Source organism: Acomys minous (genome assembly GCF_964271855.1).
Source record: "Acomys minous genome assembly, chromosome: 2".
Classification (NCBI taxonomy): Eukaryota; Metazoa; Chordata; class Mammalia; order Rodentia; family Muridae; genus Acomys; species Acomys minous.
In genome coordinates, this window is record NC_140484.1 from 115,289,439 (window position 1) to 115,303,961 (window position 14,523).

At 50.9% G+C, this 14,523-nt stretch overlaps 1 protein-coding gene across 1 annotated transcript; it reads left to right on the forward strand.

Annotated features, from left to right (window-relative positions):
* The first annotated feature begins 6,974 nt into the window (after positions 1–6,974).
* On the forward strand, positions 6,975–9,028 carry MESP2 (mesoderm posterior bHLH transcription factor 2). Its single transcript, XM_084757053.1, has 2 exons — positions 6,975–7,905; positions 8,599–9,028. Exons 1-2 carry the CDS (start codon positions 7,069–7,071, stop codon positions 8,866–8,868), a joined length of 1,107 nt encoding a protein of 368 aa, XP_084613179.1. The 5' UTR covers positions 6,975–7,068; the 3' UTR covers positions 8,869–9,028.
* The last annotated feature ends 5,495 nt before the right edge of the window (positions 9,029–14,523 follow it).

Below are 14,523 nucleotides of genomic sequence, written 5' to 3' on the forward strand. Positions count from 1 at the left end.
GGGGAGATGGGATGGGAGTGCGGGGCACCTAAGGCTGAGAGTTCCAGAGAAGCAGAACACGTTCTTTCTGCCAGGGCTGGCTCGGAAGACACCAGCATCCTCACAGTCCAGTCTATCCCTCAAACCCCCGTTTGCTGCCCCTGAACTTGCTACTGAGCGGAATGTCAGCTCTGGGCTAAGCATTAGGGTATATGCTGCTTACCTCACCCCGGCAGTCACCCTGAGACCAGAACCCTCACCTCATAGAAGATAAAACTAAAGTTGAGTCAGGCATGGTAGAGAAAGTGCTTGAATACTTGGAAGGCAGAGGCAAGTGAATCTCTGTGAGTTCGAGGCCAGCCTGGTCTACACAGTTCCAGGACAGCCAGGGCTACATAAGCCTTGTCTAAAAAAAAAAAAAAAGGAAAGAAAAACTCAACTAAAGTGGAATAAGTTGCTAAAATCCTCCCAGCTCAAATGGAGTGTGTACCCGGGACCGATGCTATAGCCCAAAACAGTAACCACTGACCCACACAGCCTCTTTGTACCAAATGGAGGCTGGTGAAAGACAGACATTAAAGTCTGGCATGAAGAGTACCCTATGCTTCGAGAGCCTGGCTGAGGACCTCAGGAAAGAGCTAGGGTTTCACCTTCTAGAAATATAATCTGAAACCATACTGTCAGCCTAGGACCTGGGCTCTCATGCCATAGAAGCAGCGGGCCAGCCCAGTCCAAGAGGGCAAAGTGCTATGTAGCATGTTCAGGGCTCCATGCTGGAGTTAGGCTTCCGGTATTCAGCAACTCCTTTCACAGGAAACCCCTTAGGCTGGCTCCACAGGTCCGGGGAGGGAGCAGAATAATGCTGGAGACTCAGAACTTTCTGGAGATGATAAAGCCAGTCTACATACTCACTCCACAACTGCATGCTTAGCTGTCCACACACTAGGCAGAACACTCACGAATAAATATATAATAAATGGTGGGATTTTTGTTTTGAGGGGCATGACTTAGTGTTGGCAAACTTTTACCTACCTTATTTGGGTCCCTACACCTCTACCTCCCTTCCAAGCCCCTGACACTGGGTAGGAGAGAAAGAAGGTTAGAGGGGAAAGGGGACGTAGACCTCTTTAGACTTAGTTCCTTGGGTCAAGTCCCCACAAGGGGATATCCAGCAGCCCAGCAAATGCAACAGTAGGACAAACCAGCAGCAGGGAGAGCAGCAATGGGGAGAGCAGCAGCAGCAGCGGGGAGAGCAGCAGCGGTGGGGAGAGAGCAGCAGCAGCAGCGGGGAGAGCAGCAGCGGCGGGGAGAGAGCAGCAGCAGCAGCGGGGAGAGCAGCAGCAGCAGCAGAGAGAGCAGCAGCAGCAGAGAGAGAGAGCGCAGCAGCAGCAGAGAGAGAGCAGCAGCAGCAGCGGGGAGAGCAGCAGCAGCAGCAGAGAGAGCAGCAGCAGCAGAGAGAGAGAGAGAGCGCAGCAGCAGCAGAGAGAGAGAGAGCAGCAGCAGCGGGGAGAGGAGCAGCAGTGGTGGGGAGAGCAGCAGCAGCGAGGAGAGCAGCAGCAGCGGGGAGAGCAGCAGCAGCAGCAGCAAGGAGAGCAGCAGTGGTGGGGAGAGCAGCAGCAGCAGAGAGAGAGAACAGCAGCAGCGGGGAGAGCAGCAGCAGCGGGGAGAGCAGCAGCAGCGGGGAGAGCAGCAGTGGCGGGGAGAGCAGCAGCAGCGGGGAGAACAGCAGCAGCGGGGAGAGCAGCAGCAGCGGGGAGAGCAGCAGTGGCGGGAGAGCAGCAGCAGCGGGGAGAACAGCAGCAGCGGGGAGAGCAGCAGCAGCGGGGAGAGGAGCAGCAGCAGCGGGGAGAGCAGCAGCAGCGGGGAGAGCAGCAGCAGCGGGGAGAGCAGCAGCAGCGGGGAGAGCAGCAGTGGCGGGAGAGCAGCAGCAGCGGGGAGAACAGCAGCAGCGGGGAGAGCAGCAGCAGCGGGGAGAGGAGCAGCAGCAGCGGGGAGAGCAGCAGCAGCAGCAGCGGGGAGAGCAGCAGCAGCTGCCTTCTTCCTTTGAGCCTCCTCCCTGACTCCTGGCATTCATACCCTCTCAGAGTCCTCAGAATTAAACTATCTGCAACTGCCAAAGATCATGCACCTCTTCAGAGCACAAGACGATCATAGTTACCAGCTGTGGACAAACTAAAACAGCACCACATCCCATAGTTGGGATTAAAACAAAAACATGTTTATATAACATAACTGGGTTTTTAAAGATTATTTATGTTTTATGTATCCTGTGTTCCATTTGCATGTACACCTGGATGCCAGAAGAGGCCATCAGATCACATTTTAGATGGCTGTGAGCTCCCATGTGGTTGCTGGGAATTGAACTCAGGACCTTTGGAAGAGCAGTCGGTGCTCTTAACCGCTGAGCCATCTCTGCAGCCCCTAAAAACTGAGTTTTAAAGAAAAACTATGGCTGATTGTACACTTTCAACTAGCCGAGAGAAAAGAGTGGTGGCCAATACTTGTCATCCTAGCACTTGGAAAGCCTTTCCATGAGTTAGTGGCCAGCTTAAGCTAAGAGTGAGACCCTGTCTTAAGAAAATTAGAGGTGTGGGGGCTGGAGAGATGTCTCAGTGGTTAAGAGCACCGCCTGCTCTTCCCGAGGTCCTGAGTTCAATTCCCAGCAACCACATGATGGCTCACAACCATCTACAATGTGATCTGATGCCCTCTTCTGGCCTTCAGGTGTATGTGCAGGCAGAGCATTGTATGCATAATAATAAATAAAAAACCTTAAAAAAAAAAAAAAAGAAAAGAAAATTAGAGATGTGGTGTGGTAGCACATGCCTTTAATTCCAGCACTCGAGAGGCAGAGGTAGATGGATCACTATCAGTTGAGGCCACCCTGGTCTACAAAGCGAGTCCAGGACAGCCAAGGTTAACACAGAGACACCTTGTCTCGAAAAACCATTTTTAAAAAAAAATTAGAGAGGCTGGGCATGGTTTCACATGCTTGTAACCCTAGTACTTGGGGGGTGAATATAGGAGAGTTGGTAATTCAAGGTCAGCCTCAGCTACTTACAGAGTTCAAGGCCAGCTAGGTGGACTGGAGACCCTTTGGGGTGGTATTAGTTAGGATTTCTATTGCTGTGATGGAACCCTACAAACAAAAATAATTTTGGGGGGAAGAGTTACTTTTTCTTATACTTCCACATTGTATTTCATCATCGAAGAAAGGCAGGGCAGGAACCTGGAGGCAGGAGCTGATGCAGAGGTTGTAGAAGGGTGTTGGTGTTGTCCCACCCCCTTACCACCCCCCACCCCACTTTCCTCCCCAAGGCTTGCTTAACTTGCTTCTTATAGTACCCAGGACCACCATCCCATGGGTAGCTCCACCCACAATGGGCTAGGCCCTCCCATATCAATCACTAATTTTAAAAAATGTCCTATAGGCTTGTTAGCAGCCTAATCTTTTAAAAATTATTTTTATCTTATTTTATGCATATTGGTGTGAGGGTGTCAGATCATCTGAAATTGGAGTTACAGACAGTTGTGAGTTGCCATGTGGGTGGTGGGAATTGAACCTGGGTCCTTTGGAAGAGCATCCAGTGCTCTTAACCACTGAGCGGTCTCTCCAGCCCAGCAGCCTAATTTTAGGGTGGTATCTACTCGGTTGAGGTTCCTTCCTCTCAAATAACTTCACTTTGTGTCAAGTTGATATAAAAGTAGCCAGCACAAAGGATGCTGGGAGATGGCTGCAGCTGGTTGCAAGCATGAAGACCTCAGTTCAGTCCTTAGTCCACATCCTCCAATAGGCCACAACAGTTCATAAGAGAAGATGGAATCTTCCAGCATGTTGTTCTGGGAAGGACACTGTCAGTGGGTTCTTGCACATCCCAGGCAAGTGGTGAACCACTGAGCTCACCCAGGAGATGGAAATTAAAATGCAGGAAATCTCCCAGCAAATGAAGAAGCAATCAGGTTAATCAAGAGACAGAAATAGAGAAAGCAAGAATCATCCAGGTAGTTCAACTGAACCACATAGTGAGACCCTGTCTCAAAAAAAAAAAAAAAGAAAGAAAGAAAGAAAGAAAGAAAGAAAGAAAAAAAGAAAAAGAAAATAAAAGAAAAGAAAAGAAAAGCTGGACATGGCAATGCACACCTTTAGTCCCATCACAGGCAGGTGTGAGCCTGAGGTCAGCCTGGTCTACACATGGAGTTCCAGGACATAGTAGAGAGACCTTGTCTCATTTGGAAGCCCAGCGCCAGCATGTGGCCTCATCCTATATCAGAAACCATCCCATGTCAAGACAAAGTGAGCACAGGAGAGAGCTTGCTTTCTTGACTAAGCCAAATTCAGTCAGGAGAGCAGAGCCCTTATGGTCTGTCACCTCCCAATGGCCCTGCCCTCCACACTGTTGAGCTGGGGAATATCATCAACACAGGAGGTCCAGAGGACGGACCCCAAACCAAGAACTGTGTACTTGCTAAGGACACTTGAGTTCATGAGTTCACACAGACTCAGTGACTGAGTCAGAAGACGGTGGATGACCACCCAGTGCTGGCATTATGGAGAGTCACAGCACAGGGCTTTTGGGGGAGCTGTGGCTTAATCTACCAGCTTTCTATTTCTCACAGCGAAATATTTGGTTATGCAATTTATGTAATGAAGTTAATTTTTCTAGGCAGGGTTTCAGGGTTTCTCTGTGTAGCCCTGGCTGTCCTGGACTGGCTTTGTAGACCAGGCTGGCCTCGACTCACAAAGATCCACCTGCCGGTTTTTTATTTGGTTTTTTCTTTGTTTTTTGGTTGGTTGGTTGGTTGGTTTTTTGTTGTTGTTGTTGTTTTTGTTTTTGTTTTTTTTTAGACAGCCCTGTCTGTCCTGGAACTCACTTTGTAAACCAGGTTGGCCTTGAACTCATAGAGATCTGTCTGCCTCTGCCTCCCAAGTGCTGGGATTAAAGGCATGCGCCATGCCTAGTTGAAGTTAATTTTTATCTTACTTTTTTTTTTTTTTTTCATTTTTCAAAACACGGTTTCTCTGTGTAACAGCCTTGGCTGTCCTGGATTCACTTTGTAGACAAGGCTGGCCTCGAACTCACAGTGATCCACCTGCCTCTGCCTCCCAAGTGCTGAGATTAAAGGCATGCGCTACCACGCCCAGCCTGAAAGCTTTTTAAAATTGTTTGCTTTGTGTGTATGAATACTTCGTTCACTTGCATGTATGTGCACCACGTATGCCTGTTGGGTCCCCTGGAACTGGGGTTACAGGTGGTTGTGAGCCATTCTGTGGGTTCTGGGAATAGAACCAAGGACCTCTGTAAGAGCAACAAGTGCCCTTAACCCCTGAGCCATCTCTCCAGTCCCTTTCAAGCACTCTTGTCGCACTGACCTTGGCTTACTGATTACTGATATTTTAAATTATATTACCCTTCTGCTCAAAAGTCAGAGGAACTCCCCGTGGCCTTGAGAATATAACCAACTCCTCAGCCTGGGTTCAGATGTGCCTGGCCCTCACACTACCACCCTGGCAGCTCCCTGACACCCCACCGCCAGGCCTTTCCCTTCTGGAATGTTCTCCTGCCTCTTTCTCCTAATGAAATAATGCTCTTGGTTCGAGGCCCAGCTGGATCTGCTTAGCCTCTGTGGCCAAGGCCTGACACATTCAGCCCTTAGCTTTCAACCTCAGCTCCTTCCCTGGAGAGCATGCAGGACATGCATGCCCCGCTTAAACCTCAATTGTTGCTGAGGAGGACCTACCTGTGCTTGGTAGGTTTTACCTCAGCTATCTCTCACAGAAGTCCCGGGAGCAGATGCCACCCTTATTCCCGACTTGTCAAGCAGAAAGATAAGCTCAAGCAGGTTAAGGGTCATGCACAAAAGCACAAAAGCAAATGAGTGCCCATAAGTGCTTTGAAATGTTAGCGCCTGGGGTTTGTTTTAGCTTTCGTTTTTTGAGACAGGGTATCTGTCTGGCCTCAAACTTTCTATGTAACTAAGGATGAATTTGAACTCCTGAACTCTTGCCTCTACCTCTCAAGTGCTTGGATTATAGCCATGAGCCCCCTCACTGGGGTCAGATTTTCATTTTGTTTGTTTGTTTGTTGTTTTTTCTTTTCTGGGACAAAGTCTTAGTGGGTAGTACAGGCTGACCTCATGCCTCCCCCCACCAATCCTCCTGCCTCAGTCTCCCAAATGCTAAATTACTAGCATACGCCACCACACCTGACTGTGTCAGGCCCTTCTTTATAAAGTGGCAGGTGCAGTTAAAGCCCGTTGTAAGAGCTTTCAGGGGGTCATTCCAGTGATAGCCAGAAGCCACTCTGTGCAGCAATTACTACTGAGGAGAAAACCAAAGGCTCAAAGGAATTAAGTGACTTCAAGGGGACATAGGTATAAAGTTGGCTTTGCTATCTTTTTATTTCCCCTACCTGTTCTTTTCCTCCAGGCTGCTGGGTTCCGTTTTTTCAGGAGGTAGAGATACTGCGGTCAATAACACGACTTTCTTAGTGTTATTCAGCAAGTTTGCTAATGCGCACGCGCGCGGTGGGCGGTGGGGGGGGGGGGTGCGGTCTAAGGAAAACCACAACAATGACTGGTCACTGTGCCCCAGTTCTTCCAGGCCAGTCTGATCCAGCACACCTGAAAGCATTGGGTAAAAGTTACTAGGCATAGCCCATCAAAGGCTAAGGATGAAGGGTGGCCACTCCTCAAGCGGGCCAATGAGGCGCGTGAGGGACAGCCAGGTACCCAGCAGCCTATGGAACTGCCATACACAGTGGCAGTGGGTTCCTGTGCATTCACCCTGCAGTAGCTGGGCGGAGTGCGGGTTGGGGCACGGTGAGAAGCTTAGCAACTCCATCCAGATGCGAATTGTCCCTCCCACACTTCCCGGCAGCAGGGGCCTCCATTAGAGCCTTTGAGGGGTCAGAATCCACACCTCCGCAAATGGGCCCGCTTTCCCAGGGCACCCCCTGTCCAGACCTTCCCTGGGCTCTGTGGGTTTTGACACCTCTCTGCAACCTGGCAGGGGACCACCTCACACCTTTGGTCCAGATAAAAGCTAGGGCCTGGAGGTGGCGAGTCCGGCTTCCCAGAGTCACACCAGCCATGGCCCAGTCGCCTCCTCCCCAGAGCCTCCCTGGCCTCGACCACTGGGTTTTCTCCGAGGGTTGGGGATGGGCCCAGCACTCCGATTCCACGTCTCCGGCCTCCTCCTCGGATTCGTCCGGATCATGTCCCTGCTACGCTACCCGCCGCCCTTCAGAGCCTGCGGGTCCGGCCCGCAGCGAGCGCAATACCCAGGCCGCCCCGACGGCACCCAGACGAGTTCGGCCGGCACCCGCAGGAGGACAGCGGCAGAGCGCCAGCGAGCGGGAGAAGCTGCGCATGCGCACACTCGCCCGCGCGCTGCAGGAATTGCGCCGCTTCCTACCACCGTCCGTGGCGCCTGCAGGTCAGACCCTGACCAAGATCGAGACGCTGCGCCTGGCCATCCGCTACATCGGCCACCTGTCGGCCTTGCTGGGCCTCAGCGAGGACAGTCTGCGGCGCAGGCGCCGACGGAGCGCGGACGCAGCGTCCTCTCACCGATGCCCCCTGTGCCCCGATGACGGCAGCCCCTCCCAGGCTCAGATGCTTGGCCCTGGCCTGGGATCAGCCATCAATAGTGGGGTGTCCTGGGGGTCCCCACCCGCTTGTCCCGAACCTCGAATCTCACCTGAAAACCTTGGGAGTAGGATCTCCTATGTGGACCCCTGGGTGACACCTCCTTATTGTCCCCAAATACAGTCATCCTTACACCAGTCCCTAGGGAGAACCCCTGACCCCTCTCACTGGACACCACCCCAAACCTGTCCTGGCATGCAGATATCCCCAGAGCCTAAGAACAAGACTGGACACTGGGCACCATCCGCTGCCCCTGCAGAGCTGACTGAGGTGTACCAGGTAGGTCCCAGGGCCCCTGCCACTTTCCCCAGCAGTGGTCCCCAGGGTTTGGTTGGAAAGAGAGTGGGTGGTCTCTAGTTTGTACAGGGTTTCCTACTTCAAGCCACTGTCGTAGTTGCCACCATTGCTATGCAACAGTCAGCACAGCCTTGGGAGGAGAGGTTGGCCCTCGGACTTAACAGAGGCCAGGGTGGAAGACGAAGGGTTTCACTGTCAGGACATTTGAGGCCCAGGGGTATTGGCAGCGCTTCCGGAATAGATTCTTCTGGAGTTGGTGACCTGCGTGTTTTCTTTGAGATCCATTCATCCATAAATGACTTGTGGTCCATGAAAGATGGTATTAATGAGTAAGTTTTACTGAGCACCGGCCGTTTGCCTACACGAGTCTTTGTACTGTATTTGAATCTGATTGTTCATCCCCACTAACACAGCCCTGTGAAGTATTAGCATCCCCATTTCACAGGTGGGGAAACAGGCATGAAGAGACTTCTCCCAGCTAGTGAGTAGCAGAGCTAGGACTTGAAGGTTGCCAGTGCGTCTCCAGAGCCAGAGTTCTTGACCTCTGTGCTCCACTGCACTGTCCCCTGGGCCCAGGCCATCCAGAGGACCACCAGCTACCCTCCTGGGGAGAGAGCCAGATCTTCAGTCTCCAAACAGTGGCCAGGCAACAACCCTTTCTTGTTTCTCTTGCAGAGTCTTTCCGTGTCTCCAGAACCCTGCCTGTCCCTGGGAAGCCCACCCCTCCTGCCCCGCCCTTCGTGCCAGAGACTACAGCCTCCGCCTCAGTGGGGCTGCTGGGGCCACAGTACAGAGGTGCTCTCCAGCTCCCAGGACCAGGGTTCCAGCCCTGCCCTCCAGCTTCCTGTGGCCAGCCCCAACCCCAGCTCAGGCCTGCAGCTCAGGAGCTGTCCTGAACTTTGGCAGGAAGACCTGGAAGGACCCGAGCCTGCTATCTTCTACTAACGGCCTGGGCTGCAGCCTGTCAGTGCGGAGTTGGCGCTGCCCTGCGAGGACCTTTATCTGCCTCTTTTGTGACCTCTCAAGCCTTCCTTAGCTATGGATCCCTTTTCCCGAAGGGAGCCTTTCACAGGAACTTTCTGGGATAGATGATGGGTACTTTCCTTGGCTGGAGGGTGTGGGGTGGGGGTGGGGGGGCGCTGTGACAATGTCCTCAACTTTTAGGTGTCCTCCAGCAGTGGTTCTCGATATGGTCCCTTAACACAGTTTCTCCCGCTGTGGTGACCCTCCCTCCCCCAACCATAAAATGATCTTGCTACTTCATAACTGTAACTTTACTACTGTTATGAATCATAAGGCAGACATCTTGAGCTCTCTGATGGCCTTAAGCCATCCCTGTCAAAGGCTCTTTCAACACCACCTTCCAAAGAGGTTACAACCCACAGGCTGAGAACCACTGTTCGAAAGGCTCCGAGCTCTGCAGAATTCAGTCTGAGCTGCTCTGAGAATGGGGTGGCCTAAGTCTGGGGATAGAGCAGGTCCATGAGCTGCTTGCTGGTGACAGCTGGCCAGACTCTTCTATGTTGGTTTTATCATTTTTATTATTGTTTTATAATTAAAAAGGACAGGAAAACCTAAGTCTGGGGATAGAGCAGGTCCATGAGCTGCCTGCTAGTGACAGCTGGCCAGAATCTTATATGTTAGTTTTATCATTTTTATTATTGTTTTATAATTAAAAAGGACAGGAAAACCAACAAAAGTGTGTTTGCTTCTGATTTTCATTTATTGGCATACATTTCCCTTGCCCTTTTAAGAGAAGTGTTTCTGCTGAGTGGGTAAGAAGCCTGCCGCTCCCCCTGCTTCTGCGATCTAGGCCTGCCAAGGTTACATGGGCCCCAGCTGGTCAGTTTGACAGTGTTTGCTCTACCTAGATACAGGGGCCATGAGCTTTGCCTGGCCTACAGTGATAAGTGGCTGAACCCTCAGAGTGTTTCCAGGCAATCATGGACAAACAGGGCTAAATGGGGATACTAGATGCCCAGACACCTGTGTTCACACTTATAATAAACGTGGTGCCAGGCACGGTGGTGTACACCTTTAATCCTAGCACTCCAGAGACAGAGGTAGCTCTCTGTGGTTTTGAGACCAACTTGAACTATATAAGTGAGTTCCCAGGGAGCCAGGGCTACATAGAAAGAGCCAGGGTATCTTTAAAAAACATTTTTTGTGGCCAAGCGTGGTGGCACATGACTTTAATACTAGCACTTGGGAGACAGAGACAGGTGAGTTTGAGGCCAGCCTGGTCTACAAAAGCAAGTCCAGGATAGCCAAGGCTACACAGAGAAACCCTGTGTAGAACAAATAAATTTTTTGTTTTGTTGTAAATGATTCTAATTGGCCCCTGCTGGCTAGGCCCAGTTTCAGTTATGTGGACTGCCATGACAAAGCACCACCATACAGTAGTTCTAGAAGCTGGAAGCCCAAGACCAAAGTGTAGGCAGGCTTGGCTGTTTCTGGGGCCTTTCACTTAGCTTGCTGATCTCCTCCTCTTTTTATCTGTTTCATAATCTCTTGTACGGATACCAGTTATGCTAAGTGTGTGTGTGTGTGTGTGTGTGTGTGTGTGTGTGTGTGTGTGTGTCACATGTGAGTGTGCAGATGCATACCCCCCACATGTGGAAGTCATTCTAGAATCATCAGTTATGCTAAGTAACATTTATGTGTATGTGTGTATGTTGCATGCTTTTGAGTGTGCAGATGCACACACACCCACATGTGGAAGTCATTCTAGAGTCACCAGTCATGCTAAGTGAGGAGCCCTGCTGAGCCTGATGTTAAGTGCCAGAGAAAGTTCCTGCTCCATAAATCAGGTAAATTATAGAGAGACCCATAATTAGTACCTAGGTTCTGAATGCAGAAGGTAAAGATGAAGATGGTTTGGTTTGGTTTGGTTTTGGTTTGGTTTTTTTTGAGACAGGGTTTCTCTGTATAGCCTTAGCTGTCCTGGACTCACTCTGTAGACCAGGCTGACCTCGAACTCACAGAGATCTGCCTGCCTCTGCCTCCCGAGTGCTGGGATTAAAGGCATGCGCCGCCGCCACCACCACTGCCCGGCTAAAGATGAGGATCCTATAGCAGCATGGGGACCATTTCAGTTACGAGGCTGGATTTGGCCTCTCTTCAGTAAGCCTGATGGGCCCTGGGAGAGGCAGAGACTTGAGCAGGGAATCTCAAAGGAGGCAAGATTAAGGGGAGTCTTGTGGGATTGCAACGAGGAATTCAGCCTCCTTCTTGGGTAGGAGATTATAGAGGCTAAGAAAAGGGGTGACAGGGTAAAGGATTTGGGGCCCTTTCACCTCTTCATTAAACACACACACACACACACACACACACACACATAGTACTGGGGTGGTGCAGTGCTTGCCTCAGGTGGTAGAGTGCTTGCCTCACCTGCAGGCAGCCCTGGGTTCAATCCCCAATACCACATAAAACTGGGCACTGTAGTAATCCTTGCATGGGGGTGGGGGGGGTGGGGGGGTAGGGATAGAGGCAAGAGGATCATCGTCACCCACAGAGCAAATTTCAGGCCATGATGGGATTCTTCAGACTCTGGGTCAAAAACAAGTCATCAAAGCAGCCTATATGGAGAGAGGGAAGGGAGGATGCTATTGACTCCCTGGCCAGAATCTTGGCAACACATGGGGCCTCCTGTGTGGGGACACACTTCTCCCTAAAAGACAGCCCATTATCTGTTGACCTACCCTCCCTCTTTGAGCCTCAGTTTTCCCCTCTCCTAAAGGAAGAACTGACTTGGTGATTACCAGAGGCCCGTTCTTTTTTCTCACAGCTTCAGGGTCTGTTCTCATCCTGGAAGGATGAGAAAAGTCTACAGTGCGTACACACACACACACACACACACACACACACACACACACACACGGCCCTCTTACTTCAGTGTACAGGGCATTCAGCTCATCCTTGCTGAGAAGCTGTGGGTGAGCTTTGGAACTCCTTTGAGCGTGTTTCTTCAAATATGCCCTCCGTCACAGGTAGTATCCCCACTTGCCTCTCAGTGTTCCTACACGTGGCACATGGTAGGTGCTCAAGAACTAGGGTAGCCTACTATGGCCGCAGCACCTATGACCCAGTTCAGGTGGCTCCCAAACTCAACTGGGCACCGTGTCCCATTAGAGAGGAGCGTTGAGGTCCAGACAGGATTGGACATAATAATTCTTCCTCACACCTTCATTTTCCAGTTGAGTAGAGAGATCTAGGGAGAAGGCAATGTCCCGTAGCCCTTTGCTAGGTGTAGGCATCCCATCCTGACTCTAGGCTGCTACTCCCTCATCCCCAAGAGGACCCGGGTTTTGGTGGTGGTCTCAGTAAATCTGACCCCAAGGCATAGTCAGACAAATGCCAACGCTTCCTAGGATTCACACTTTTGTAGGGTGAGCTCCCAAAGGGACAGAGGGAGGCCCTCCCTGCCATGGTCCTCAGCACTGGGGACCCATAGGATGGTGGGGAGAGGACCCACCTACAGGTGCAACTGGAAATGAGCATCCTCTGGAGTCTGGCAGCCTGGATTTCTAGCTCCCTTCTATGTGTTCCTTTAAGGTCACTGCTTCCAGGGACCATGCCCCTCAATCAACCCAACCAGTTGCCTGGCTGGAGTTTCCTGGAAGGCTAGACAGACAGATGCTCCTGGAGTGACAAGACTCCCACCTCTTTTTTTTTTTTTTTTTTTTTTTTTTTTTTTGTCTTCTAGAAGCAGGCAGGCTCTGGCCTGACTCTCAGAACTGTAACCCTACCCTGTCTGCCCCACCCCCCCACCCCCATCCCTTGCCTTTGAGTCTCAAGCAGGCTGCCCTGAGCTACATCTCACAGAAGAGAGAGTGTCGATGTCGGTAGCTGCCTGGATGGCCGGGGACCCTCTTATCATCTTTAGGAGACTAGACACTGCCTGAGAGCTCTAATGGCCCTGTGAAATAGATGCCATGCCTCCTCTACACGAAGGCAGTCAAGGCTTAGAGGAATAGGCATGCTTGGCTCAGAATCAGGGTTGCACTAAAGGTTAACCTGGCTAGGTTCATTCTTCACATTTACGTTCAGATGCTCTTCTGGGACCACTAGGGCTGCTGTCTAGTGAGGCATCTTCACTCCTGCTGGCAATGAAGAGGTCATCCCCTGGCAGGCAGAGGCTGGGCGGGCAGCCTGTGTTCTAACTAGTTTCTGCCCTGTGACCTTGGCCAAGCTCCCATGGGTAGGGTTTAGCTCTGGGTATCTTAACTGCATGTCAGGGACTGGCATCCTCCAGGCACACAGGGCCTCATAGATATCTGAATTGGTTAGTTGGTTGGTTGGTTGGTTTTGTTTTGTTTTGTTTTGTTTTGTTTTGTTTGAGACAGGGTTTCTCTTGTAGTTCTGGCTGTCCTGGACTCACTTTGTAGACCAAGCTGGTCTCGAACTCACTCCGATCTGCCTGTCTCTGCCTCCCAAAGTGCTGGGAGACACCAGCATTTTATGGAGAGTGGGAACAGGAGTTTGTAAATGCAGGTGTCACAGATTCTGGCTCAGCTCCAAGTAAAGGGTAGGTTAGCACTAACTTGCAATGACGGAGTCAGAGGCCAGCTCCTATGCCAGAGTTATGACTTAAGGTCTCAGGCCCCAGTTACCTTACCTGTAAACCAGAGATAGGTCTGTCTGTGTAGCTCCACAGTGCAGCACATGCCTAGCATATGAGACATCCTTGAACAGACTGGGAGAATATATATATGCTCAAAACAGGAGAAGAGGCTTTTTGTTGGGACTCGTTTTTGACTGTTCATCCCTGTACTTCAAGAGGCTTCCTAAAAAGAACTTCTCCTGGGAAAGCTTTAAGGCTTTGCACTCCAGCTGAGGCCTGAGGTTCCAGCTGCTGCTCCCGGTTCCAGCAGCAACTTTGGTAGAATTAATTGCTAGTCTCCTGAAATCCTGCTGAATACTCTAGGAGAATCATTCCTCGGGACTGATATCCTGAAGGTTTCACTATAGTGTTCTTTATTATCCTTTTCTGATTGTTTGGGTTAGTCGGGTTGTTAGGGAAGTAGGCTCGTTTAGTAAGTTCATAATAAAATATAATTGATAAGAAAATTGAGCCTATAGTTTTGAGCCACAGCACTGAAAAAGTCAAATTCAAAACAGAACACACACACACACACACACACACACACACACACACACACACACACACACCAAAACACAGGGGCCAGGCATGGTGGCACACCCCTTTAATCCCAGCACTCAGGATGCAGAGGCAGGCTGATCGCGGTGAGTTCGAGGTCAGCCTGGTCTACAAAGTGAGTCCAGGACAGCCAAGGCTACACAGAGAAAACTTGTCTCGAAAAAACAAAACAAAAAACAACAAACAAACAAACAAAAACCCAACAACACAAAACACCTGAGATTAAGATAGCTAAAAAAAAAAATCGGATGTGATGACACAGCCCGTAATCCCAGCACTCAGGGGAGACAGAGGCAGGCGGATCTCTATGAGTTCAAGGCCAGCCTGGACTACAAAGTGAGTCCGGATAGCCAAGACTACATGGAGAAACCCTGTCTCAGGGGCGGGGCAGAAGACAGCTAAGAAAGAGAGGGTGCCGGTAGAGGACCGACCCCCATCCC

What these genes read in the sequence shown, in the direction of transcription:
- MESP2 (XM_084757053.1), top strand. Translation starts at nt 7,069, where the DNA reads ATGGCCCAGTCGCCTCCTCCCCAGAGCCTCCCTGGCCTCGACCACTGG. An exon ending in AGCTGACTGAGGTGTACCAG is followed by an intron (nt 7,906 to 8,598) that starts GTAGGTCCCAGG and finishes TTTCTCTTGCAG; the next exon opens with AGTCTTTCCGTGTCTCCAGA.